At 41.6% G+C, this 26,423-nt stretch overlaps 1 protein-coding gene across 3 annotated transcripts in view; it reads right to left on the bottom strand.

Annotated features, from left to right (window-relative positions):
- Positions 1 to 2,670: 2,670 nt before the first annotated feature.
- Positions 2,671 to 26,423, bottom strand: part of LOC147666710 (actin-related protein 3B-like) — a 605,074-nt gene continuing 581,321 nt past the window's right edge. For 2 of the 3 annotated variants that reach the window (XM_086948942.1, XM_086948944.1), the window contains 3 exons: positions 12,390 to 12,515; positions 8,574 to 8,657; positions 2,692 to 3,571 (listed from right to left, as the gene is read on the bottom strand). In XM_086948942.1, the coding sequence (XP_086805068.1) occupies positions 3,476 to 3,571; positions 8,574 to 8,657; positions 12,390 to 12,515 (306 nt within the window). In that variant the 3' untranslated portion in view covers positions 2,692 to 3,475. Of the gene's footprint in view, positions 3,572 to 8,573; positions 8,658 to 12,389; positions 12,516 to 26,423 lie in introns of all 3 variants that reach the window. The other variant, XM_086948943.1, reaches the window with a different exon arrangement.

The raw sequence follows: 26,423 nt of genomic DNA, 5'->3' as shown, positions 1-26,423 counted from the left end.
AGTCAGTTCATGGTCAATAAAGTAGAAAGCTCCGATAGGAGTTCCTTAACTTTGGTGATAGAGTCCCAATTATTGTGATATCCTAAGGGCAGTGTTTATTATATATTTAGGTGTGAGTGAGCCCTCTTTGCCTTCAGGGGGGGGGGGGGTGCTACCCTCATCTTCTGTGTTTGACCATTCACAAAGAACGTGAGGCAGATATTGCGTTACACTTTCCATTCTCGTGCCTGTGTTAATAGTTTCAATCATATTGATCGACAATCCAGTGAATAAATACACGGCACCAACAAGAGAAAGACCACTGCCTCGTGAGTTCAAAGTATAAGCATTCCTTAATTTAGAGCATTGGACCATGCGTAATGATGGCACTTGTTTGTAACGTGTTTGGAGGCCACAATGGACGAAAAAGTGTGGTTAGCTGAATCCACGGTTTAATTTCGAGGTGCCAGTTATGCTGTTAACCATTCACAAGTCCTAAAAACAGAAGTGGGGGGACGCTGGCACCTCGAAATTATACAGTGGAGGCAGCTAACCACACACAGTATGTAGTCAGACCATTTAAAATGTTCCTCATCACAGCCTGTAGAGTTTTAAAGATACATACACTTTGTGAGTGTGAAGGGCAGTGCGGTGGTGAGGGGTAGGAAGGGATGAGGCAAAGTTACGATGGGGTGAGTTGTAACACAAATCCCTCAGCAAAGATCTGTTTCATTCTTTCATGTAACACTATAGGGGTGGGGTGGGTGGGTCAGTTTGCCAGTATATTCTTGTTTTAAAAGCAGCTGGTGCCGAGTTCCTGGGCTCCAGTAATATTCAGGCATAAATTCAAATGTCAAGATAACTCTGGTGATTAATCGTCTACCTGGAGAGAGCCAGGAGCTTTGTCTAGGGGAAGCTGTGACTGCTTGATAGGTGGTACAGGGTTATATACGTGCTGCAAAGAACGTTTACCATGCAGATCAAAAAGTGCATATAATGTAAAATCGATCAGTGTGTTACTGCTTCTGTCAGAGAGATCCTTTTGTTACTTGCAGTTTGTAAGTTAAAATCCTATCATAGAACAGCAAGCTATTAACTAGTCTGCCTGGCATCAAAGAGCTGCATGCAAATGGCCAAGTTATATATTAGAGCTATATGTTTTTGGGGCCAATTTTTCATTATCCTAATCGTGCAAAAATGGTCTAATGTGGGTAGAAATCAATTTCTTATTCAAGAGAACCCCTAACAATGCTGTTATGTTTTAAATTCTGCATTTCCGTTTTTCCAGACTTTGACCTCTTAAACTATATTGCCTACAATGACAATCATGGATGACATGTGACTCCTTGTGGTCCTGTCTGATGTGACGTTCCCTATATACTGAGTTACACACGTAGGATTGTATTTAAGTAATGTGTGAATGATGCAAAGTGCTCTGACCACTTACACTGGTATGAGAGGCGCTATTAAACTAAATTAATGTAAGAAACTGGATACTCTGCTACATAATGCTCCCAAACAGGGCATTACACGTCAGTGATTGTTCAACAACTTAGAGCAATGTTTTTAATTTTTAGGACTGCCGGAATGAGCAAGGCTCATTTGCTAAGTTTGTCCTTAGTGTATGTCTGGATTTTTTCACAATCTTATGACTTCTTCAGTGATGTAACATTTAGGGCAGCACCAACACTCTAGAAATTGTTCCAGTACCACTGGCTTGGGTGCCTTTCTTTGACTTTTTCATGCTTTCTCGCGTGTATGCCTTTGTGTGATATTTCTATGCTTTCTGGCCTGGTTGGTTGACTTTGTGTGACGTTTTCCATCATTTCTTTCAGGGGTGCCATTGTGTGACGTTTCCATGATTTCTGTCCTGGTTGCCTTTGTGTGATGTTCTGGCCTTGGTGCCTTTGTCTGACGTTTCCATGATTTCTGGCCTGGGTGCCTTTGTCTGACGTTTCCATGATTTCTGTCCTGGGTGCCTTTGTCTGACGTTTCCATGATGGCTGGGTGCCTTTGTGTGACTTTTCCATGATTTCTGGCCTGGGTGCCTTTGTCTGACGTTTCCAATGTGGGTTGAACTAATAAAGTAAGTGGGTGGAGCCAGTGGAGGAAGTGGGCGGGCCATAGAAAAGTAGGTGTGGCCTCCGACAAACATTTGAGCACCTGCACTTCATATTTTACAAGTTAAGCACTGGAGATCTAGATAGTGCAGACTGTGACATCACACCCGTTAAATGCAGCAATCTTTGCTGTTGGATGCCATGTGTAAACTGTACAGCCAGTGTGGTTTATTTGTTAGCAGTACTCTGCAGTCTGCTATTTGTAGCTTTGCGTTTCCGATCATAAAAGCAAAACTTCAACTTTCACAATCCAAATTGATGAGAACGAATAAGTGGGGCTTAGCGATGCATCCCACACTGGACATAGGAAACCTAAAATCTTGTATTCACCTCTAAGGGTGGGTTAAAACGTTTGAATAATAACAAGCAGTTGCCTCCGAACAGATAGGGTGCCGTCTTTCTAAGCTATGTGTGAGGGGACAGTGGTCACTTAAACTAAGGGAAGGGGCTACCTGTCCGTCTAGAATAAACTTTAACGTTCCACCATCTTGTTGTTAGTATTCTAGGGTGAGCTAGCAAGAGACCTCCTTGTACTTCAAAGAAAACGCAACACTCAGGATTCCATACATCATTTTTTATTTTTTTATGTTTTACTCCTGTAAGGAAATTCTTTCTTTGCCTTGCCCACTCCTTTTCTGCCCTGGACACCTTGCATTTATCCTCCTGAGTAGCTGAGCCTGCTGGCAGGGTTTCTGCTACATGTTCAATGTTCCCTGAAAGAAAGCTAATTTTGCTGTAAAGTTGCCACAGCCAACACTTTGGTACATCAACTGTAATTGTGCCGAGCGTTTGCACAGTTCTATAAAGTTCAGTTATACGGTGTAAAAGGAAAGGGATATATTTATCCCACTACCATCAAATGCCATAACGTCTGCTTCGAAAGCCTATGTGACCTACACAGAATGAAATTATTGCTTTTAAATTGGCAACATGAATAAAAAAAATCTACTGCCTTCTGTTGAGAAAATGTTGCTTACTCCAAACTTGCAGCATATAGTTATTCCAGCTTTTAAAACACCAGTTGACTCACTGAAACTTTAGGGGTTAAACCTCACAGAAAACATGTAACCCCTTGTAACCTGCTTTTGATTAGCATATTATACTTTGCACATCGGAATATAATATGTTTTGTGGCATTTGTAATAAACTGTGTCGTGTCTGTTAATAAACAGCTTACGTATACTTAGATATGTTTTTACCAGTCTGTACATCAATTGTTTATTTTTAATTTACCCTGCGCCTTCTTTAGCTGTTTACAACTATGGTACAAGCTTCTAATACACGAATGCACGCTGCTTCATTCTGCACGTAATTCTCTCTCTATGGTTCTGCAGTCACTAAAAGGCCTTTCTGACTTGTAACCTTCTTGCCATACATTATGACATGACTCCAAATACTGGATTGTGGCGACAAATGCTTGGCCCATATTCGTCATAGTCCTTTTTGGAGTGGCAGACATTGAGAAATTCTGACTGAAAGACAAAGGAAAGGAAAAAGTTAGCACACACCCTGGGGTGTTGTAGAGGAGCATCTTGAAAGCTGACACAAGTCTAACAGTAGTGGCATTTCTATAGCGAAAGGTCTTGTGTTGAACTATGTTTTGTGATTCTCTAGGATTAGGATTCACACTTTGAAAATAAAACTTGAAAGTGTAAGCCAAAATGTGGCACTAGGAGTAATAACTAAACATCATGCACATAGTGGACCACACATGACTGCATTCAGTGTAGAGAGCAGTAGTCAGGACCACAGGACACAGAGCCTTCTGCAAACTTATGAATTTGCTGCACTTAATGCATAATTAAATTAAATTAAATTAAATAATTCAATATCTGCGGCATAAGAAACAGATTTGAACAGAAACAGTTTGGTCCTCATTCAAACGGATCTTGAGTTATTCAAAATGTGAAATGCAACAGGACATCCATCACTTTACAAAGTTTGCTGTATTCTGGTAGAACTTTGGGGCATATTATCAAGGGGGTTTATCTCTGCTTTTTTTGGCTTTAAAAGCCAAGAAAGCGGAGATAAAATGATCTCCCTATTACCTAGCTGTCGCTAACACCAGTTAGCGACAGCTGGTAGGAGATAGCGACCATCTTGGGCCCCGCTTTGCATGTCAGTGAAATTTATCACTAATGACATGCAAAGTGGGCGTGCCAAGATGTTAGCGACTGGAAACAGTTGCTAACATCGCTATCTCCTATTACCAACTTTTGGAGATATTCGCGCTAAGCGCAAATATCTCAAAAAGCTAACACCTGCCCCTGAGCAGTTCTTAGCCATGTTATCCAATGGTAGGTGGATAACATGGCTAAGAGCATTAGCTCGGTAATGCATGAATATCGCTGACTTTTCAGCGATATTCATGCATTTCGGCCAATTTTTATCGCTTAGGAGATAAACCTTGATAATAGCAAGGTTCCTAAGCGGTAAAAATCGCCGCAACTCGGCGATAAAAATATTGCCGCTAAGCCAACATAGCGATAATTACCGCTAGTTGTTGGTAATATGCCCCTAAATTTGTGAGAACTGTGCCTGAATGGCATTCAGTGCTCGGTGGGCTGAGTGAAATGCAGTGGACAACACCCTGCACATTTAGATACAAATCCTACATCATGAAAAAGTGTTATTTCACTAATCAACCACAAATTATCTTAATTTCTCACTGTTCTCATAGAAGCAGATATCCAGATGTCTCCCAGAACCCAAGCATTGTACATATTTCATTTTAAGGTTGAATATCTTAAAGCACAAGGTATCGTTAACTGAATCACTTTCATAAGAAATATGTAATGTAAAATAATGTTGTACAGGTGTATTAGTTGGAAAGTGGGACTTTCGCTGGCTGCCTTATGGATACAATGCTTTATCCCATGCCGTGCCGTAGAACCCACAGGTGTCTGTGCACTGAACACAGACTGGGACTGTGAGCCATTTCTTAGCAAATATGTGCCACTTGGAACAATGCATCAGTGAAAGACAGACAGACTGTTTGAAGCCACTGGTCCAGCTTTCCTCTGCAGGTGGCAATCTGGCCTGCATTTCAAATGCCGATCGTGAGTGACTGCACCTGCCTGCAGGGGGATGCCTGGGGGAGCCTAGAATCTCCTTTCCCCTTCCAAAGGGATGCTCTGGTGGGGGGAGGGCAACTGACTTTGCGCCACCTCTATGTGCGCATAGGCAGTGCACCTCCTAGTGGTCACTTTACCTCTGCACTCGCATCTGTAATATGAAGCGGATGCGAAGGCAATAGATTCTCTCATTGCAAATTAATTTGAATTTTGATTTTATTAAAGAGGTTCTTTAAGCAACAGGACTGCTTTTAATCAGGAATATCAACATAACCTAAATCATAAATAAAAATCCATACATTGGGAAATCCAAAGCGTATCCCTCTCGAGGAAAGGATCATCTTAAAGGAAGATATCAGTCTTTGTTAAACCCAGCTATCTTATATATCGGTAAGTTTACCTGTCTCGGTTTGAAGCAGACAGGTGTTTTTCTGTGTTGCCTTGGCTAATTCAGCAGAAGGCATAGCACTGGCTACAGAACCATTTGCTATTCATTTCTCTGGTTCTTTTCTCTTAGGTCCTAGCTTTTGAAGAGATGCCTTCCATTGCGTTTAGTCACTGAGCAGAAAGAAAATGTGTTCTTCATCCTTGTTCAACTGTTCAAGCTCTAGTGTGTATTTAATGATATTATCTTTAATCCTTCATAGATTGAGCAGTTTAGCAAACAGGGAGTCAAGCCTTCAATCTGGCCATAAAAACAAGTGTCCGATGATGCTTGGATTGTTTTCTTTAGTGAGCCTTTCAAAAGGAGTGCAGTGATTCTGACTAGCACAAAAATTCTTGTTTCCCTAAAATCAATTTGTGTTACCAAGTAGGGCTGTACATGCTGAGAGGGATTAAAAAAGTCCAGCTTGACCTACTGGGCGAAAGGTATCCTAGGCCTTGAGCTTTGTGGTCATCGGAAGATTTGCAAACTGTTTGCTGACGGTCATGTTCATTTTTTGGTGGACAAAAGCCAGGGCCGGACTGGCAATAGCAGACACTGGGCAATCCCCCGGGGCGCCGCACGGGTGGGGGCCAGTTTTGGGCCCCTGGGGACCGTTTTTGTTACAGGACCGTTTTTGCAAAATCGTTCCTGTACCAAAATCGTCCGAAAACCGGCCTCGACAAACAGCTCGGCGGCACCTCCATCCCGCCCCCCCCACTACCTCCCCCTGCCAGAGTGGGGAGGGGGGGCCAACCGAGCACTTTGCCAGGGCCGGTTGTGGTTCCCAGTCCGGCCCTGACAAAAGCCACAGGCCGGAGCTTTTGGGTGTCGGGTGTCGAAACTAGGGCAATTCATTTTGCTTTTTCTTTCCAGCTGATAGCAAAGTTTGACTTATGGCTCAGGTTGAAATGCTTCCTCAGGACTTTATCTACCAGGTTTTCCTCTTCTGATTTCAATCTATTCATGCATAATTTGTTGGAGCTTCTTGACATCTTTTCAAGATAGATGAGTAGCCAATGTCAGATACCAGGGCAATAGTCAGGAATCCTGTTAATAGTATTAAGAGTGACCTCCATCAATTTCTTTCATGGCACCCTATCTTAAATGATTTCTTGTCCAGGCCCCAAAGCTAGGCACCATATGTGAGTTGGCTTCTACCTTTGCTTGTATGACTTGGTTGATGTGGGGATAGAAACTATGCAATGGGAGCAGTCCATTGCATGCATAGTGTTTAGGGAACCTTTGGGTTTTTCTATCATTGTTTTGATATGTATATTCCACTTAACATTGTTTGCGGTTGAGGCTAATGACGGAACACTCCCCTGAGATCACACTGGTGCACTTTCAGCATTGGCACAAGCTGCATTACTGTATTAAGCAGTATTAGGCAGTCGCGGTCGGTATGACTCGCGAGTGAGGGGACTGGGGGGCACCCAGGGAGGGGGGCCGCTGGGGTGAGAGTTTTAGTAAATTTAAAAAAATTTAAATTAACTTACCTTTGCCGGCCTGTCCTGCGTCATCAGTGTGATTCGTCCTACATCAGGAAGCAGCTGCAGGCAACCTCCCCCCTCCCCTGAAGCCAAACACAACACTTCAATGGCAGCATTGTGATTGGCTGGGACCCTGACCCCACAGGCGTCTGTGGGGAGGCCATTTTCTCTATGTAGGCTGCATGCAGCCTGCATGGAGAAAATGCAGAGTGCGTATGACTGGTTGGTCTGCCCTGGTGCTGACCAAACAATCAGCTAGCCACTCCTCCCGTGTCCTCCAGCAGACACACCCACCCGCACGCCTGCCCCACCAAAATCCTGTCTTCTTTCTCGCAGTGCAAGAAGCAGAAACATAAAATGGTATTTAAAATACCATTTTATGTTTCTGCTTCTCGCAGTGCGAGAAAGCAGTGGGGCGACGCTCCTCCGCCCACATGGAGGAGCCGTCCCTGGTATTTAGAAGGAGTCACATGCCTGGGGCACCTTACTGTAATATCAAAATGCACTTGGGGCATATAAATCATGCGTGCACACCCTATGTGTACCTCTGCCACTTTCTATAACAAGACCCAAATAAATGTGCAATTGTAGTCTCATCTCTTATTGAGTGCAACACTCTGTGTGTTAAAATGGTGCTATCACAACACAAAATGTTAGTAAATCTGGCCCTAAGTGTCATCATGGTGCACAGAGTGAAGGCCCAGCCCAAGTCCAGGCTCTGAACCAGGATACACTTTGCATGCCCAGCCTGCCTATATTTAGGAGCGGCCAAAGGTTGATTTCAGTGGATTTGGGAGTCAAGTGTCAACCTCCTCAGTAATATCTGCTATGATGCCATTGGTGACATGATATGTGTAGGTCTGATGCCAATGGTGACGTGATATGTGAAAAGTGATGTAACTGATGATATCCTTGTAATGTGTGACGTCATGTGTGAGGTCAACAGTAGTACATTGGAGTGAGTAATAGCGGCACCGCTTACCATAACGGATGCATTTTTACTGAAGTGTTGCATAGGATTATTATTCGAAATATTACCTAATTTGATGACAGTCTTTTTATTCCAATAACTCGAGAGCTTTTTTATTCATCTTCCAGTTTAGTGGCATCTAATCTAGGTCCACCGAGGTCTGACCTATGGAAGGTGTTCAAACTATCCACTTGGGAGTTATTTTCATGCAATAGGTCTAATTGGGAATCATTTACAGAGCACGCTGTTATCAAAAAAAAACTCTAACATGATCTGGTAGTAGAAGACGAACGTTTGAAACTTTTAATTTAATGCTATTTACAGACAAACTCAAACATCCCGAATCTCAGAAAATAACTATGGATGGTATTGCTGCTTGTGCAACCGCATGGCTATCAGAGGGGAATACCTACTTGATATGCATTTTAACTTAAAAAATAAAAAACATATTTGTGACACATAAATTTAAAACAAATAAAAAAATAACCGAAATATATTGATTATTTAACATACTGTTGAAGCAAGCATCGATCCTCCGAACCAAACGGCATAGCGCTGCATAGGGTGGGATATCACTTGGACTTCAATTGGTTTTGGCTGAAAAATAAGCCTTCAATTTTAGTTAGCTGTCCAAGGAGGGTGCACTTAGTATACATCATTACACATCATTCCGAATGGTAATATACAAAAGTTACTTCTTAGATAGTTCTTCGATCACAAACGCTGTTTATATTTTCATATATTCAATTAATATCATTGTAGCAGTCTTTGTAAAATCACTAACCCATCCTCTGTTCTCGACTTACACTTGCACCAGCAATGACGTTCTCAGTCAGAGTTATTGATTGATGCAGCATCAATACTTAAGAATTGATGTCACTTTTTTCATTCACAACACTGTACTCAATTAATAACCCATAATTCTATTGGCAATATCGTTGAATGCATAATTCACAATCATTTAAAGAATAATAACATTGACAGAGTAATGGTACAACATATGTTCAGACGAGATCTTAAAAAGAAACAAAAATAAAAACGTTAATCAAACAAAAATTATTAACTCTGTAATGCCACACTACGCAAACAATTACAACTCTCATCAAAATATATACGTACTGTGCCAATTCAGTATTACTTATTAACAGATACTGAGAATCAGACTGGGAATCAGATCCCTGAAAACAAATAAAGTCAGGATTCAATATTCAATAATCACTTTTTACAACTGAGTTTTAAAGTGTTTCTCTCTTTTGCCATCACACAGACCTGCTTTGATGTATAGCTCTACACACTGACAAATGATTGGGATCATGGTCATAGACTTTTTGGAACTGAAAATGTACCATACACTAAAAACTGTTTACTTTGATCTAAGTCATATGCCACTGCACTCAATTTTGAGAGTAATAAATAGCCAGAGACAACATATTAAACAAAAAACAGATAAAGACAGTCATTGCTACTTGCCCAGAATAATATATCCATACTTCTCAGGGGAACAACAGGTTTACCGGTGACTCTGGACCCAATAATTCCTCCCACCACCCTTCACCCATCATCCACACCCGCACTGGGCAAGAAAAAAAATCCTAACACATTTACCACTGCTTTAAGCAGGTAGTAAATATGTGCGCCTTTGGGTCTGTAAATTCAGAATAAGACTCAGGGCCATATGTACGACGAAGTGGCGTAGCATGTCGTTAGCCTCCTGGGCTTAACGACACCCTCTGCCACTTCAGAAACGCAAGGCTGCACCATATTTACAAGATTGTGGTGCAACTGTGTGTTTCCCCCTGCGATGGCGCTAAGTTTTACAACTAAGCGCCAACGCAGGCACCCTTGCACCAGAGTGCAAGGGTGTCTGTGTGCAGGGGAGAATTGGTTATGTGTAGGAAGGTGTCCCTTCCTTCATATAAACAATCCTAAAATGCAATTTCGTAAATTTCATGTGTGCTGCTTCATGCAGCATACATGTAAGTTACAAAATGGCATTTTTAAAAAGGTTTGTTTATGTACAGGAAGGGACACCTTCCTGTACAAAAAACATACCAATGCATTTTGCTTTTTCCATGTGTGCTGCACAAGGCAGCACACATGGAAAAAGCAAAAACAAGGAGAAATAATGCATTTCTACTAGTTTTGCCACCTTAAGACTAGGGTATTCCTGGTCTTAATTTTGGAGCTGCCTTCTATGTACGCCACCCTTGTACATACGGGGTAGCGTCAAATACAATGGTTGGTGCAGTGTAGCACTCACCCCAACACCCACTGCGCGCCTTTTTCACGCTAAACATAGCATGAAAGGGTGCCTTATGTACAATGCAGGGTTAAACCATGTTAAGGCAAGGCCCCAGTACCGGCTCCTGGAGAGAGTGCTGAAGGGCGGTGACGCAGGGCGGGGGAGGGCAAGGTCAAGGTGGGGGGTAGTAAACTCTGGATTATGGCCTAACGGAGGTAAGTATACAAATAAATAAATAATATGAACTTCATTGTGCGCGCTGCTTCGCAATGCGATGCAGCGCTCGCAATGAAATTAGTTTATTATTTATTTGTATACTTACCTCCTTTAGACCATAATCCGGAGTTTACTACCCCCACCTCGCCCCTCCCCTGCCCTGCGTTACGGCCCGGCAGCACTCCCTCCAGGAGCCGTTACTGCAAAGCCCCTATCGTCACGGGAACATCACAAAAAGTGACATTCCCGTGGCATAGGGGCTTGAAAATATGTCCCTCAGTATTCCCAGGTCAGTGTGCTACTCTCCATTCCAAGGAAAATAACTCATAACCCCCTTTAACTCATAGCATTTTTTGCTGGAATATTCTCATCCTGGTGTCCCACCGCAGAGCTTGTGGGAAACTGTTTACGATGGAAAACCTCTTAGCAAGTTCCACAGATGTGCACTTGGAGTTTGATTGTGCATCCTTCATGAGGGTTTTGAAACATCTAACTTGAGAAAGTTGGTTTGCTTTGTTAATCTGACATTGCGGATCGTCCTGTTAGATGCATTCAGATTCGGAAACACCCACCGCTATGATTTTATGATTGACCATAGCATTTTGAATGTAAGCCTCTGGGCCAGCAGGGACCATTGGAGTTCTTTAAGAGCTGGGGTGACAGGATCAGACCTTCTGTAGGTGAAAGGAGAGTCTCGCTGCTGGATTTTGTATCTCATTGCTTGATGTTGGTATTTAACCGCATCGCCGCGGCGGCTTTTCCCGCTGTGCGCGGCATTTTTAAAAATCCCGGTTAACGTGACAAAGCCAGCTCGTCATCCGCGCAGCGCAGGTAACGCCCATGACGAGCTGGCTTTGTCATTAGCGTCGAAGGGGTTAACGACATCCTTTGTTTGTGCTCTCGAGTTATCATAATACAATAATCGAGTCATAATAGGACCTAAGCCATGGGGAGTTTCATCTCATGTCTTAGTTGAAGAAGAGGAAAGGACCATGTTAGCATCACAGTCTATGGTTAGTTCTTTTCTCAGTTCTTGGACTGGATGTGTACAGGAGATATCTTAGTTAAACCAAATAGCAAGATTTCCCAAACCCAAGGAAACAAATAGACTCCTCCAACAACATTTCTTTCTCTGAATGCTAGCTTGTAAAAACTGCCATGCATTTTAATGACTCAAGGAGGATGGAGAATGGTGGAGACAAGCCATATGCCACCTTCATTAATTGCCCATCAGCTGCAGTCTCTGTCTAGATAGCCGGTAGTGGCTGCACTGATTTCTTCCACATACTGAGATGTTGAGCTTTAAAAGCAAAAAAGCAGCAAAGTCCCCTTCCCTCTAAGAGGTGTGGGCCACATTAAAAGCCTCTTTGACTGCTACCCTTCCCAACAAAAAATATGTACTTTATAGATGTCAGATTAAGAGGCTGTATTTACATTAGTGTCAAACATAACATTAGCAGTACACGTGTGGAAACTGAACTTAACAGGACAAAAGCATGTTATTCTGTTGATAGAGCAAAAGTATATCTTGCAACATGCCCCCACATGGTCACCGAGTACCCAGGCAGAACATGCAACTGTAGATGGTTGTGTTGCCCTTCCCTCTCATTAGGTTTTGGCCTCCCAATCACAATTCCTAGTACAAGTTCATTTGGGTTGCCATTTTATTAGGCGTTTTCAATATTTAATAGCTTTTTTGTTTGTTTGTGTTTTTTTTAGCTACAAACTTCTACCTAAAGCTATATTTCTCAAAGAACATTTCTTTATGTGCATATGAGCAAATTGAATTCTGTAAAACTAAATATTTTTTCTCGTGGCTGCCCCCATTTAATTGTAAGTATTTAGTTACAGACATCTTTGATCCAACTTACCTTTATCCGTCCACCACTAAGTTCTTCACTCATTTTTAATCTGGCATCCACAACTCTCTTGACATCTCTTTGCATTCGACGTCCAAAATCCCTAAACATTGTGGATCCACCAGACAGAACAATGTTCTGAAAGAGAAAATAATGAAAATACAGCTAGCAGTCCTTCTGTAATAATAAAAAAAATGCTTCCTAGAAAGGTAGCCACAGTGTGGCATTTATTACCCATAAGAAGCAGAAAAGCCTGGATCCCCTAAGTCAAACAGACATGTTACTTATCCACTATGTTCATTTACATCTTATTTATCCTCCTTTTGGAATCAAATATTTTAAGCTACTTTCCCATAAGAGTGACTCCAAGAAATAATTTAAAAAAGAAATGTCAAGTAGTTCTGACTCTACAAATACTTCATGAGTAAAGTCCTCTCAGATAGCATGCAATACTTACCAGAGCGTAATTTGTGATTTTGCACCAAGACAAATGGCATCACAAATCTATGATTCCTTTATAAAATGGAAGTATGAAATTATTCTATAGAAGAAGTAAAACTTCAACTAAAACTTCATTCATTTAAGAAGCTTGCTCTTTTTTTTAATGCTGTTATCTGCCTGGGATTCCGACATCTAAGCTAAAAAAAAATTGACATATACCAACCTTGTGGAGAAGCACAATAGTAGGTAAATTTGAAGTCAAGTTATGAGGTTATTGTGTTACTGATGAAGTGCAGTTAATAGTAATTGAGAAAGGAACTGTTAGAAAAGTTATATCTTTTTTACAGGTCTCTAGAACCCTACACAGATGTAGTGGCTTCAGAATACTGACTTAATCATAGAAGTACTAAGATATGCCACAAACTACTATGAAACATCCTTCAAGGGATGCAAATGTAGATTGAAAGGCATTGTGAAAGGTGTATAGTAAGGAATGCAGAACCATGGATCATTTTCAGAAGAGCCTCTAGAAACTTCCTAAAAAATAAACTGCATGGTCCTTTAAAAGGGATAAAAGGGATTTGGAAAGAAATGCCACAATTCTTCTGAAATTCACTAAGATGCATCACTAGGAGCAAGTGATGAGGTCGCAGAATACATGCATGTGCTTTAATGTTTGAATCCAGGACCAGACTTGATTTGGCAAGATACACATTTATATTTGGAGTAAACAGTTATATTCGAGGTAAAAGAAAGAACACATTATTCGTCACATACACACCACACAAAAAAAGGGACACAAAGGAGAATGAAAGAAAATGACAGATGAGAAAAATCTAGAATGCATGGAAACAAAAAACTCGCAGGAAATAAAAGACTAGAGCAACATCATTTCACTGGATGCATGTTTTGTAACTTGTACCCTCCTTAAAAATGTAGCAAATGTGACCTCCTGATCTATCCATATACTGGTTTTCATTAACCCCTTCACTGCAGCGGCTATTCCGCCTCAGCGCTAAGGGGGCGGGGAGCCGCGCGACTCTCACACGCTGGTGACGGAACCGCTTCATCACCAGCCTCGGGTGAGCTGTGCTGATGACGGAGCGGTTCCGTCATGGCCCCGCCCGCTCAATAGAATGCCCAGCGGAGGCGCGGAATCCGCGCAGGGCAGACGCGTCGGGCGGCCCATGACGGAACCGCACCGTCATCAGCACAGTGCCACCGCGGCTGATGACGGAGCGGTTTCGTCATCAGCATCGATGCGGTTAACCCAAATCTTATTGTAATAAGAGGGACCAAGCGGAGATACCTTTGTCTTTCTGACTTAGCACCATGAAGGATACAGAGCCGATGGGAAAGTCAGGATAATCTTAACCAGGGGCACCTTCACAGGAAGCTTTAAAATTGCTCTAGTAGCTTTTCAGCTGCCTTTGAGACAGTAAGGCAGAAATGTAGATGAGAAAAGGAAGACTGATACCCATCAAAATAAGTACAAGTCAGGGTCAAAGAGAGTTTCTAGAGGTGAAAGGGCTTAGCTAGTTCCAAAGGAATTAAAGGGTAGGGCTAAGAAGCCCAGTATTAGGTGGACATTCCAGATATACTAGGTGCACATGTACAATTTCATATAACTATCTCCTGTTACAATTTTGCTGTTCAAAGCTCAAAAGGGTCAATGTTATATTATCTTTTAATTTCTCATTCTCAACACAATCTCACCTGCCCAGCGTGCATTGTTATATGGTTTCTACGAATTTAGTAGCACTTTGTATTGGATCAACAAAACTTCATAACATTGGAACTGAGAATTCTTATATCATCAGTAAATGTTGGTTTTTCTAACTCATAGTACCACATTTAAACTCCTAAACCTTCAGAGTTACTGATGCTGTCAGTAATCTGGAAGGTAACCACTCTGATTCCCAAGAAATTTGTGGAAACAGATCTAACCCTTCCATTTGTCACTTTTGCATGCCCAAAGTTTCACAAAGAAAACAAACGCTAAACCATTTTCAATTCTTTATTGAAAAAGATCTAATCCTTGTAAATAAAACATGAACTGCTATTATTAGGTACATGAGATGCATAATTTTTATAAGTATTAGAATGGTGAAAAACACAAACAATTCAACCATGTCAATTGTTCCTAATGTCACATGAGAGCGCTGTGGGCATACCTATCTGCCGACCCTGTTGAAGCGATTTAACCCTATACTTTGGTGTAATGTCTCAGGAAGCCGGCATCAGTGCATTAACGAATTCACAACAACTGAGCGTGCAAGCCTGCACACATCTGCCTGTGCAGCTATCTTTCTTCTTAGGATGAATGTTGGGGTCTTAGGAGCTACATCTCAATTACAGCTATCAGCAGCTTCCCTGATAACGCCAGTGTGAAGTGCCTCTCACCGACCTCAACATGGGCCTTGTAGAAATAATAAAACACCAGCTTTATCTAATTCCGCTAGAGACATAGAATAACAACTTTACTTAGTCTCCTAAGAGCACATAATAAAGCAAGGACATCATGTTCTAATATGTGTGTTCCTGGAACTAACAGTGCAGACTATAGAACAACTTCTACTCAAAATAAATGCATGTATGAAATTGTCTCGAGTTACTGGAAAACATATTTAAATAACCATGTTAAAAAGATGCTAGGTTAGAAGGAAAAACTAAAATGGAGACTAAATGTAATCGCTACAACAGCCTTTTATCTCTGCTTGCCACCCCTCCCGCTCCTCAGCACAGAAGATTCCAGGCATTAGTAGCTCATCCACACCTCATAAAAAGATTACAAGTATAAGGATGCAAAGTGGAATTCAAGACTGATGAGACATATACCCAATATGATGCGAATTGTGTAGCGAGAAGTCACAGAGATTGTCTATCATGAGATATTGACTCCTAGTTCTCTTAAAGTTCATATGGCACAATCCATTCCTCAAAAGGGTTGCAGATATTCAATTTTTTCTGGGAAACAGTCTATGGTTTTAACACATATTTTGCAGAGATTTTATCATCTTACAAGTTCATAACTTTCAATTGCAGAGCATCAAGTTCAGCATTTCATTCTTCCAAAGTTGGTCAAATTAACATTGAGGGGGTTGATTCTGATTCGGGAAACGAATCCGTACGACGATTTGTATTCGTAACCGTTTCCGTACGAATCGTACTAATCTGTCAGAATCGCGTAGTACGATCCGTTGCGAGAAAATACGTCCGAATCATTGCGAACCGTACGAAAATGAAGGGTAAATCCGTATGACATCAACCCGCACAGTGAACCGTACGATTCGAAAAAATGCCGTACGACCCGCCAAGTACGATCCGGACCAGGGAATGAGAACGCGATTCGTACGGTAAACGTTGCATATGAGCAATTTGTACGGAGGGCAACACTATCACATACGCACCCTACCCCTAAAATCAAGGGGTGTACGCACGGGGTGTACGCACCATACACCTACGACCTTGGGGTGTATGAACCGTACCCCTACGACCTTGGGGTGTATGCACATTGACATACGCACCGTACCCCTGAAATCCAGGGGTGTACACACCGTACCCCGATGCACCGTACCCCTGCAATCATGGGGTGTATGCATCGTACCCGGGGGGGTCCATTTCATACGCATTTCAAGGCAAAATCTGCTTTTACACATGTTTTAAGCTCCCGTAGAAAAAGAGTCGTATGGAGTGTTGTCGATACGATTCATACTTGCTGGTTCGGAAAATGCAGCTTCGATCCGTATGGACATCGCGTACTGCGTGTTCCGAATGCAATTCGTACGCAGTAGTGAGTTGTACGGTCTTCGGTACGATTCGTATGGAGAATTGCTTTGGGTACACATCGTACTACATCGTACGTACGGGTACCGTTCTGCATACGATTCGTACGGGAAAAAAGCTCCGTACGGCGATTCGGACAGGATTTTACCGAATCGGAATTAGCCCCAGAGTGTTCTATTAGGAGAGTGTTGTAATAATAATTCCTGCAATTGACTGGGTATTTCACTTAATGCATTCTGTACAAGTGTTATTTCCTATGTGCACACCAAATGATTGTATAAATCACTGTTTAGGATGTGATAAAAATAAGGAGGCAAAAATGTAAGGCCTGATGCACAAAGCAATTTTGCAGTTGCGGTGCTTGTGATTCGCAAAATCACAGGGTTTGCAACTGCAAAGTAGCTATTTTTAATGTGCTAAACCCATTTCGTAATTCAGCATCAGGTTACGGAATCGCAAAATAGGTTTAGAAAGCCATAACAAATAGCTATTTTGAAGGGACGTGTTTAGAGCTTCCCAAATAGTGATTCATTAAGGGCGTATCAATGTTTTATGACTGAAACACGATCACAAACCATTAACATTTTTAACTATTCCTAAATGTGAAGGGGTCACCTAGGAAAGCCTTCCTCTTTGTATATGTAAAAATAAAACTGTTGGGGAGAAGGCAGTGGTCCACTGGATCATTGCCAACTCTTAACAAACAAAAAACATTTTCTTTTTAAATGCAGACCCATTTTCTTTCAGGAAAAAATACCTGACTTTATTTAGAATTCAGTCACAAACAATGTAGTCTGCTGACCCCCAACATGGCATCGAATGGTAGTTTTGTATAATTTACAACCTACCTCATAAATATTGATGCGGTAGGATGGGTTGCGACCCAGTATAATTCTGAATTCTTTAAACCAACATCTTAGTGAAAAATTCCTTCCCTTTCACAAAAGGTTGGTACACAATTTGCTACCATTTTTTGCAAATGGAAATTGTGTACATCAGGCCTCCAGATCTGATCTGCATGTTTCACTCTGCGAGAGTGCACATTCTGTTGGTTACCAAACTAGTCATCGCTTAAGGTTTCACATGTAACATTGGGCATGTGGCATTAATGCTAATATTATACAGCAAATCTAGCTATGAAGCAATGGTGCTGAGACCTTCCGTCAAAAATGACAATGATAGATTCCAACACCAGTAACCTTTCCCACTGAATAGAGGTGTTTGTAAACAGGTTGGAAGTCCTCAAGCTGTTAATGTGGCTACTGCAAGATCTGGCCATGCCCTCATAAATGGGAGGGAACATCCCCATAAGGTAGTGATGGCGCTGTATGTACACTAGAGCTATCTCTATTATAGAAGGGGCCGCACAAAGGTGTGAGACCCATATTGTAATATTACAGTGCCTGGGGGAGAAGTAAAGCAGTGCAAATGCCTGTTGCACTGTATGTAAGTCAGTCTCAGAAGTGGTGTGACCTCAGGTGGCAAATCTTTTCCAGGTAAATTGGTGAGAACACTACATACAGAAGCATAATTAGAAATGTTAATATTCATGAGCTCCATGTTGTACACCACAACAGCACCATTCTGAGATATGACTATGGTGTGTTTCATCTCTATGTGGGACTGAGATAAGGTCCGGACACTCGGTAAGTGCTTCTTCCAGTGTTCCTACATGAAGCAAGACTATAAAATGCGAGTTACCCAAAAACAGTGCTCAGTTTTTTAAATAAATAAATAATAAATACATAAGTGCAATAGCCCACAGCTTAAGTGCCTTCCACCGGCACTACTAAATGCCAAGGTGGCAAAATACCAAGGCTGTCTAATTTTGCTTGACCACAGGCCTGTTTCTTCCACCACTCTACTCGTCCTGTCTTCTTATTTTATCTTGCAGATTCTCTTTTACCCCTTCTTATTGTTTCCCTATCCTAGACTTTCTCCTTTTTTCTTTTCTGTCGTTCTTTTGCTTTGGATCAAAGTCTGATGATGAAAAATAAGCCCTGGTCGCCATAAATGTATGACATTTTCTACTACCTGCAACCACTGGCAACTTAAGTTTTACCAATGAGCGAGGATTTTGGTTCAGCAATCTCCGCCAACCACCTGTGTACATACTGAGTTAAACTAACAGACAAATTGCTCACTTTCTTCAGCACAGATCATCTGAAGGCTCTGGCTTTTGTTTGCAGTTAGACATGGCAGCCTTCCCTGTCAGCCTACGGTGCATCTGTGGCGCACTGTTATGTTTTTTGGACCAGGCGTAGGATCGGCCTTCAGTATTTCATTTGCACCCACTTCCAAATGCGCAGGCTGCATAAATTAATCAATTCCGAAATCCTCTTTTCCAAGTCATCTGAAATGCAATGTTTCTGTGTTTTTTTTGCTGTTCACGCTTGATCCTCATTACAGGAGGCAGCAATATTTCTATCTTTTTTTCTACCTTGTGCTTCACGTATGCAAAATGCGTATTTTGGGACGTTTTATAACGTACAATATTGCATAAACTGATATATAATAATACAAAACATAGATGTTGATGATGTTTAGGCATATTAGAGTCAGCACATCTATGTATAGTCGGAAAATTAAGAAAGTACGGGGCATATAATCAAGGGTGGCGATAGGGTATTTTCGCCGCTTTAGCAGCCGTTTTCGTCCGCTAAGCGGCGATAATGCTATCGCCCTATTAGCAAGCTGTCATTAACAGCAGTTAGCAATAGCTTTTAGGTGATAGCGAGCGGTTTGGGGCCCTCTTTGCATGTTATCGATATTTGTCGCTAATGACATGCAAAGTGGGCGTACCCAAACTGTTAGCGACTGTCAGTCGCTAACATCCCTATTGCCTATTAGCAAGACAGGCGTAGCGATGGAAATATTTGCGCTAAGCGCGAATATATCCAAATACTAACACCTGCCCAGACCAGTACTTAGCCATGTTATCCAATGGGAGGTGGATAACATGGCTAAGAGCATTTCATCGCTAATGCGGGAATAGCGCTGTATTCTCAGCGATATTCATGAATTTCGCCGCTATCGGCGGAAAATGTATCGCTTTGGAGCTAAACGTTGCTTATAGCACGTTATCTCAGTGATAAATTCCGGGAATGCTCAGTGATAAAAAAATCGTCGCTAAACCTATTTAGCGATAAATATCGCTACTTGTTGGTAATAGGCTCCTACATTTTTTAGTTGTCTTAGAAAAAATTTCTGTTCGTAGCTATTTCATTCCTTTGCTAATATGCCGTTTTTCAGTACATCTAAAAAATGCTTGTACGATTAATATGTAATGTAAGTACTTGCTGAAGAACAATGCACAAACGATTACATCCAAATGTCCTAATTTGGGCAAAGCCATCAGAGCCATTTATTCTACTGGAATCGATAAAATGAACACCACTGGTTAAAGGCAGTACCACTGAAATTATGCAGCAGATGATGGACTATATGGCAAAGATGGCAAGTCCATAAATAAATAAAAAATGCAATAGCCGCAATGTCACTTAATTCCAGTAACCTTGGGTAACGGTGTAGCTTGGTATTCTGAGCACTACAAAAATGCAGTACACTTAGAAAGGGGTAAAAGGAGCCGAAATAAAGATATTCGGGAAAGTGTAGTATTTTTACATTTTCCCAGGCTTCCCTGTCTTGGTAAATCTTGGATTAAAACCAAAATACATGGGTGGATGCATGCGAACACCAACTCTCCACTAATGTAATGCCTTCCCGGCGCAGAATAATGCATGGCAGCGACTTGAGTAGCTTTGCGTTAATCCAAATTTACCAAGCACTGCGGTACCATGCAAGGGGGTCTTGCATGGCTTGGTAAATCTGATGCAAAGATTGCGTTGCCCTAGCGCCACCTTGCCTCACGCAATGGCAATACAATCCTATGATAAATCTGGGCCTTAATGTCTATTCTAGGCCCAGTGTCTAGTCCTGGCCCTTTCGTGATCATTGTAAAGAAGTCTGTTAAGGAATGATTATGGCTACTGTTAGCTACAGTGGCTTTGATGACAGAAAATTCAACTACTGCATAGAGAAGCTGATGAGATAGTAAAGAGACTTTATGACCTGCAGGTGCCTTGGGTCATTTGCCTGAGCTATATATTCCAAAGCCAAGGACCGCTTCACCTTTATCAGTCAGTCAGTCATTAAAACTTTATTTGAGTTATTACAACCATAAAAGTATACACTATACATTTATAAAACTTTATAAAAACACGAATTAAAATTTATAAAAAGTTCACCTTTATCTGTTCTGATGCATCTGCCACCTTGAGGGAAAGAAGTAGTACAGCTCAATATGTTTAAATTAAATAAGGTAACCATGGTTTCTACTAGTGATTTTGGCAAGTGTCTAGCCTTGTTTCATCACTATAATTTCCAAGCTTCATTTTGAGATCTCATGACAGGAAAGACATTTAACAGACAGGTAACACTGGACACTTGCAGCAAGGTTTGTGGCTTAGGCAGGAAAATGCCAACTTTCTAAACTCATCATTTTTCTAATTAGTAATATTACATCTGAATTTACTTTTAGGTTGGATTTTAAATTACTATAAATAAGCCATTGTTTTAGCTAGTTAAGGTTGTGCTAATGTAACTCAGTTATTTTCTATGGTAGAGCTAGGCCTTGCCACAGTGAAACATGTCTTTGGTAGGTTTTTCACTGCCAGGACATGTACAATCTAAAATATATGTGTTGTACTTTTTAAGTACTGTGCAGCCTGCCCTATGGGCATGTAGGGCCTACTAAAGAGATGACTTAGAAAAAGAAAGGTTTAGGCCTGGCAAAAGGTTTATTTTGCAGTTTAAACTGCACACAAAGGCTGCAAGACCAGGTATGGAAACATGTTTGCACTGCTACTTTAGTGGGTGGCACAATGAGTGCTGCAGCCCACTTGTAGAACTGAATTTGCAGGCCCTAGGTACATGTAGTACCAAATACTAGGGAATTATAAGCAAATTAAATGTGACAATTAGGTGTATGGCAATCTTACCATGTTTAAAAAGGGAGACCACAAGCACCAGACGTGCTATGGTCAACAATCCAAGTTTAGTTAAAGAAGGCAAAACTCTCTGGGAATGCCATGCAAAATAGGCATTTCCAACACACTGATGTTTCACTAAGCTGAGAAATACCCAGTGCTTAGAAGTCCTTCGATAAAATTAGTTTATACACATGTACCATTCTTAAACTAGGCAGTGCAGCTCCAGAGATGAGTAAAAGACACTATTATCCATTCCACCGTGGGCTTAGGTCGACGTATTTATTACAGGAAGCAATTAGCACCATAAATTAAATAAAAATGTTCAATACAACTTCCCGTAGCACAGCTCTTCACTGCAAATGTAGCCGCTTAAAGTTACCTCTTTGGCTTCATTTCGTTAGAATAAAGGAGAACAAACCACAGAGAAAAAGCCTGACAAAATGGTTATGATGCATACTGCAATTTAGAAGCCAAAAGTGAAGAGCGGATTTTCAAAAAGAGAAAATATCACTACTTTACTTAAAAGCGATTTTCTTTCATAAATTTCAGGACTTAAGCGTTGACTGAATCGACCATGTTGTGGTGGAACACTGCCACCTATCGACCTTTTTACACAATAGACCTACCCATCGTCTTAAAAATGACCACTCTTATATAGCATAGAACAAAAAAGCTGGCAATTTATTCCGTGCCAGCAGGGAAACAGGCCTTGTTCCGACGCCATTCGGTGTACTAATAATTGGATTCCTGTATTTTAAACTGATGACGTCGGAAATTGTAATCTACTTTGAATTCCGTTTAGGCAAAAAGAAATTACAAAAGTTGGCGAGTGCATGATGTTCGCACTGGACTTTTTGTAAAATATTTTTATTGATTTTTACATAGACACGGTGAACGTGAGAAAGGGGTAGGTTGGGCAAACTGTCAAAATATCGAAAGCAAAAATTAAGTATTCACAGAATAATGAGCAAAAGATAAAGGCCAAAATGAAGAGTAATCAAAGTTCAAAAATAAAGATGCTATAACAGGAAGCTGATTGTATCATGAGACAGAGTTCCCATATCCAGGCACCTGCACGCTGGGTGCAAGGTAAGGTTACAAACTGAGGGGGATATTCTCAAGAACGTGTGATAATTATCGCAAAATTAGCTTAACACAACTTTTCACATCGCAGTCCATCACGGGAAAATAACACTGTGTTAACATTGTACTCTCAACACGGCGGTACCATGCGATAGTCTTTGTCTGCGCTGCCTCTGTGGTAGTCTGGGGGGGCCCTTAGGTGTCCGAGGAGGGGCGGGCCTGGGGGTGGTGGCGGGGGGTGTTGTGGTCCTCTTGGGGGTCCGAGCTGCATGATCAGTAGCTCCATGGCATCTGTTGTTCTTCAGGTGTGGCTCTGGGCTGGGCTCCCTTTTATGGTGCAGGTTGTCATCCGACTTAATACCAGGTAAGAGCAGGTGTTAAATCCCTGCTGCTATCGCCTGTTTTGGGATCTTATCGCCGATCTGGCTGGTTGTTGAGAATGTTGCGAAGTGGTGTTGTTGCGGCTTTTTGCATGTGAACGCCCACTCTGCATATCTATAGCGCCAGTTACCGGTGCCATCTGTGGCGATGTTTTTTGCAGCTCTTATCGCTGGAAAACTGGTGATGTCGTCTGCTAGCACCAGCTTGTAAGTAGGGCGATACCTTTATCACCACTTTGATTGCGATAAAGTGACGATAACCCAGCGATAAGTCCTTGAGAATGTGCCTCGGAGTCCCTTTTTATAATTTTTTTCACGCAGTGCTACCCAGCAAGCCACCTTGCTGCATTGCGTAAAAGGGAATTGGCAGGAATGCACCGTATTTAACATTATAAGGAGCATTCCTGGTCTTTACTAGCGCTGGCACACTTTTGGCTGCTTAGCGCCAGCGCAGGCACCCTTGCATCATGGTGCAAGGGTGCCTGCATTGCCTGCGTTGTAGGCAGGAATGTTTTTATGCAGGAAGAGAAACCTTCCTGCACAAACAGAATCCCCAGAGGCATTTTTCAGTTTCTATGTCTGCATAGAAAGAGTTACAAAGTTGGAGTAATAAAGATATTGCTCCTCATTACCCCTCAACTGGGGAGGTGTGGCATTTTGACATATTCCTCGTGTAGCGTCCTCCCCAGTCTGGGTACAAGTAAATATTCATGCGCACACGGAGCTCAGTATTACACGTCTTTATTCTTCAGTGTCTAACCCTTAACTGCCTGTACTATGTCATGAATTTTCTTAACCACACCCAATCACTTACATCACTATTCTACGGAGTCCATCAGAACCAGAGGGAACATGCTGTCTCTTACATACAAGGCACTACATCTTTCTCCTTGTTAAATAAAAAGTAAATACAAAATTATATATGCATCATAACTCCTCAATGAGTCATCTTCCAGATCTCATTACATGGGGTTGAGGACACATAGGCAACATAGGAAAGAGATCCGCAGCACAGGTGACACAGGCACAGGTGCAGTATTTGAACTCTCCTGAATCTCAGATGGAAGGGTCTTGCTCTGAACCTCTAGAGTCAAGAAACTTCAAGGCAGATGTTTGAAATAAGAAGAATCTCTTCTGGTGGACCTTACCGGACCATGAACATTCAACATGTGTCCTTGCTAGTCACAACCCTCAGTGGGACAGCATCAAAAGGAGCATCAGACTTTCATTTCCGTTTCTGCTTGACAACGACTTGATCTCCTCTTTTGAACACAGTACTCCAAGCACAGTGGTGTCTATCAGCATAGGTCTTTATTTGGCATTTGTGAGATGAATTAGTAGTGCAAAGTTTATCAATGTCAAAAGACCTTTCAGTGGTCCATTGTGGCATTTTGGTTCCCGTGGCTCTCCCAAACATGAAGGTGGCATGGCTTTCACCTGTGATAGAATGAGGAGTTGAGCTATATGCACGAAGAAGAACAGATTTGAGTTCAAGTCTTTCCAGCAGTCTTCTTGAGAGTGCTCATAAATCACACGACTACACCATTTGCCTGAAGCCAGAGAGGTGTGCTTTTCTGGTGCTTGTCATTTAGGTGAGTGAGAACATCTTTAAATTCAATAGCAATCTTCTTCAGACATGTTTAACAGTTGTGGAGTTGTTTTGGATGAAAAGCAGTTGCACAAATGAAATACTCTTAATTCCTTTTCAATTTTTTCATCAACACAAGGAAATCACACTCAGTCCCGTAGAGCTCGTTTAGTAGCAACAACTCCACGATGTCCCTCATGTGCCACTTCAATGTCTTGTTGTCTCAGGCTATCAGGTATAACAATGCTCCATCTTCATAAATATAATGCCTTCTGGGGTAACCGAATGTTCTTCCTGCACATCTTTTAATTTCTGGCATTCAAGGTCATTATGAAGAGGTTGAGTATGTTTTCTCCAAGACTGCTGTGTAATAATGTCTTTGAGTATTAGCAAATCTCTGTCAGTGTTCATGACAGCAATGCCTTTTTCCACTGATAGGCAGCAGGTCTACTGGATTTTATAATGAATTTAATATAACCATCAGCCACTTTAGAAGTGGAGCCATGACACAGTATTGGTACACTTGACAAGTAATCAGCAGGGTTTTGATCTTATCCAATTATGGAATCATACTCCTGCAGTCTCAAGCCCCACCTCTCAATCTTTACTTTAGGATTGCCAAAAATGGTAAGTAATGCTTGGTGGTCAGTGACAACAGTGAAGTTCTTTCCATACTGGAATACATGAAAATGTTCACAATCCCACACCGTAACAAGTCTTTCTTTTTCAGGTTGTGAATAAGCGCATTCCGTTGCTGACAAACTCCTTCTGGCATAAGCCACAATGTGTCTTGGTGCATTAGGATGGCCATTTTGCTGAACAAGTACGGCAACTAACCCCACTGGGCTAGCAACAACAATAACTGGCCATACCATTGAAGCTTCCCAGCATAGCTACATCTTGTGGGAAAGAAGTGGATGTCAAAACTTGTACTTTATTTGGATCTGGAGTCATTCCCCCATCAGAACAGATATGACCAAAGAACTTGAGCTTTGTTTTATGAAACTCACATTTTACTGCATTTAAAGTGAGGCCTTCATCAACAAGTATACTAAACACACATTCTGTAGTTTTATCTAGGTAAAACTTGGTGGATGTTGGGGACCGCATCCTCCACCCTGGTAGCACCACCTTGAACTGAGATTATTAGACTTAGTCCTTGATTGTGCTGAGCGCCATGTTGTCTGTTGGTTACCCAACCTCTTTTGTGTAAGTATACTAAACACTTCTGTCAAAACCTTATCATTTTCCTTTCATGTGGCCCCAAAAACCAGTATGTCATTGCTGTAAATGAAAGCATTTGTGACTGGCTGTATTATGTGATTAATTACATCCTAATAGAGTTCTGCTGCTGATGGCACTCCAAAACGTAGTCTTTTATATTTAAATTTACCATCATGAGTCAAAAAGGTAGTAATGTACCTGCAATTTCTTTCCAGTTTGAGCTGGTGATACTCTTTGTTCAAATCAAGGCGGGAAAATAGTTTGGCTCCATTCAGCTGCGTAATCAAGTCAGCAATATATGGACCTGGACGTCAATCTCTTTCAATCGCCTTGTTAGCTTAGCGCATATCAACGCAGATGCACACAGCTCTTCCACTAGCCTTTTTAGGCACTACCACTATGAGTGATACCCATGGCGTCGGACAAGTGGATCCCTCAATTATGTCATGCTCTTTCTCAACAACCTCTTGTTAATGAAATGCAATTCAACAATGTAGTTCAGCAAGAGGACAGACATCCTCATTTATGTGAAGTTGTACTTCAAGCGCGTAGA

The sequence above is a fragment of the Lissotriton vulgaris genome, unplaced genomic scaffold, assembly GCF_964263255.1.
Source record: "Lissotriton vulgaris unplaced genomic scaffold, aLisVul1.2 SCAFFOLD_485, whole genome shotgun sequence".
Classification (NCBI taxonomy): domain Eukaryota; kingdom Metazoa; phylum Chordata; class Amphibia; order Caudata; family Salamandridae; genus Lissotriton; species Lissotriton vulgaris.
This window is presented reverse-complemented; position numbering and strand designations above follow the sequence as displayed.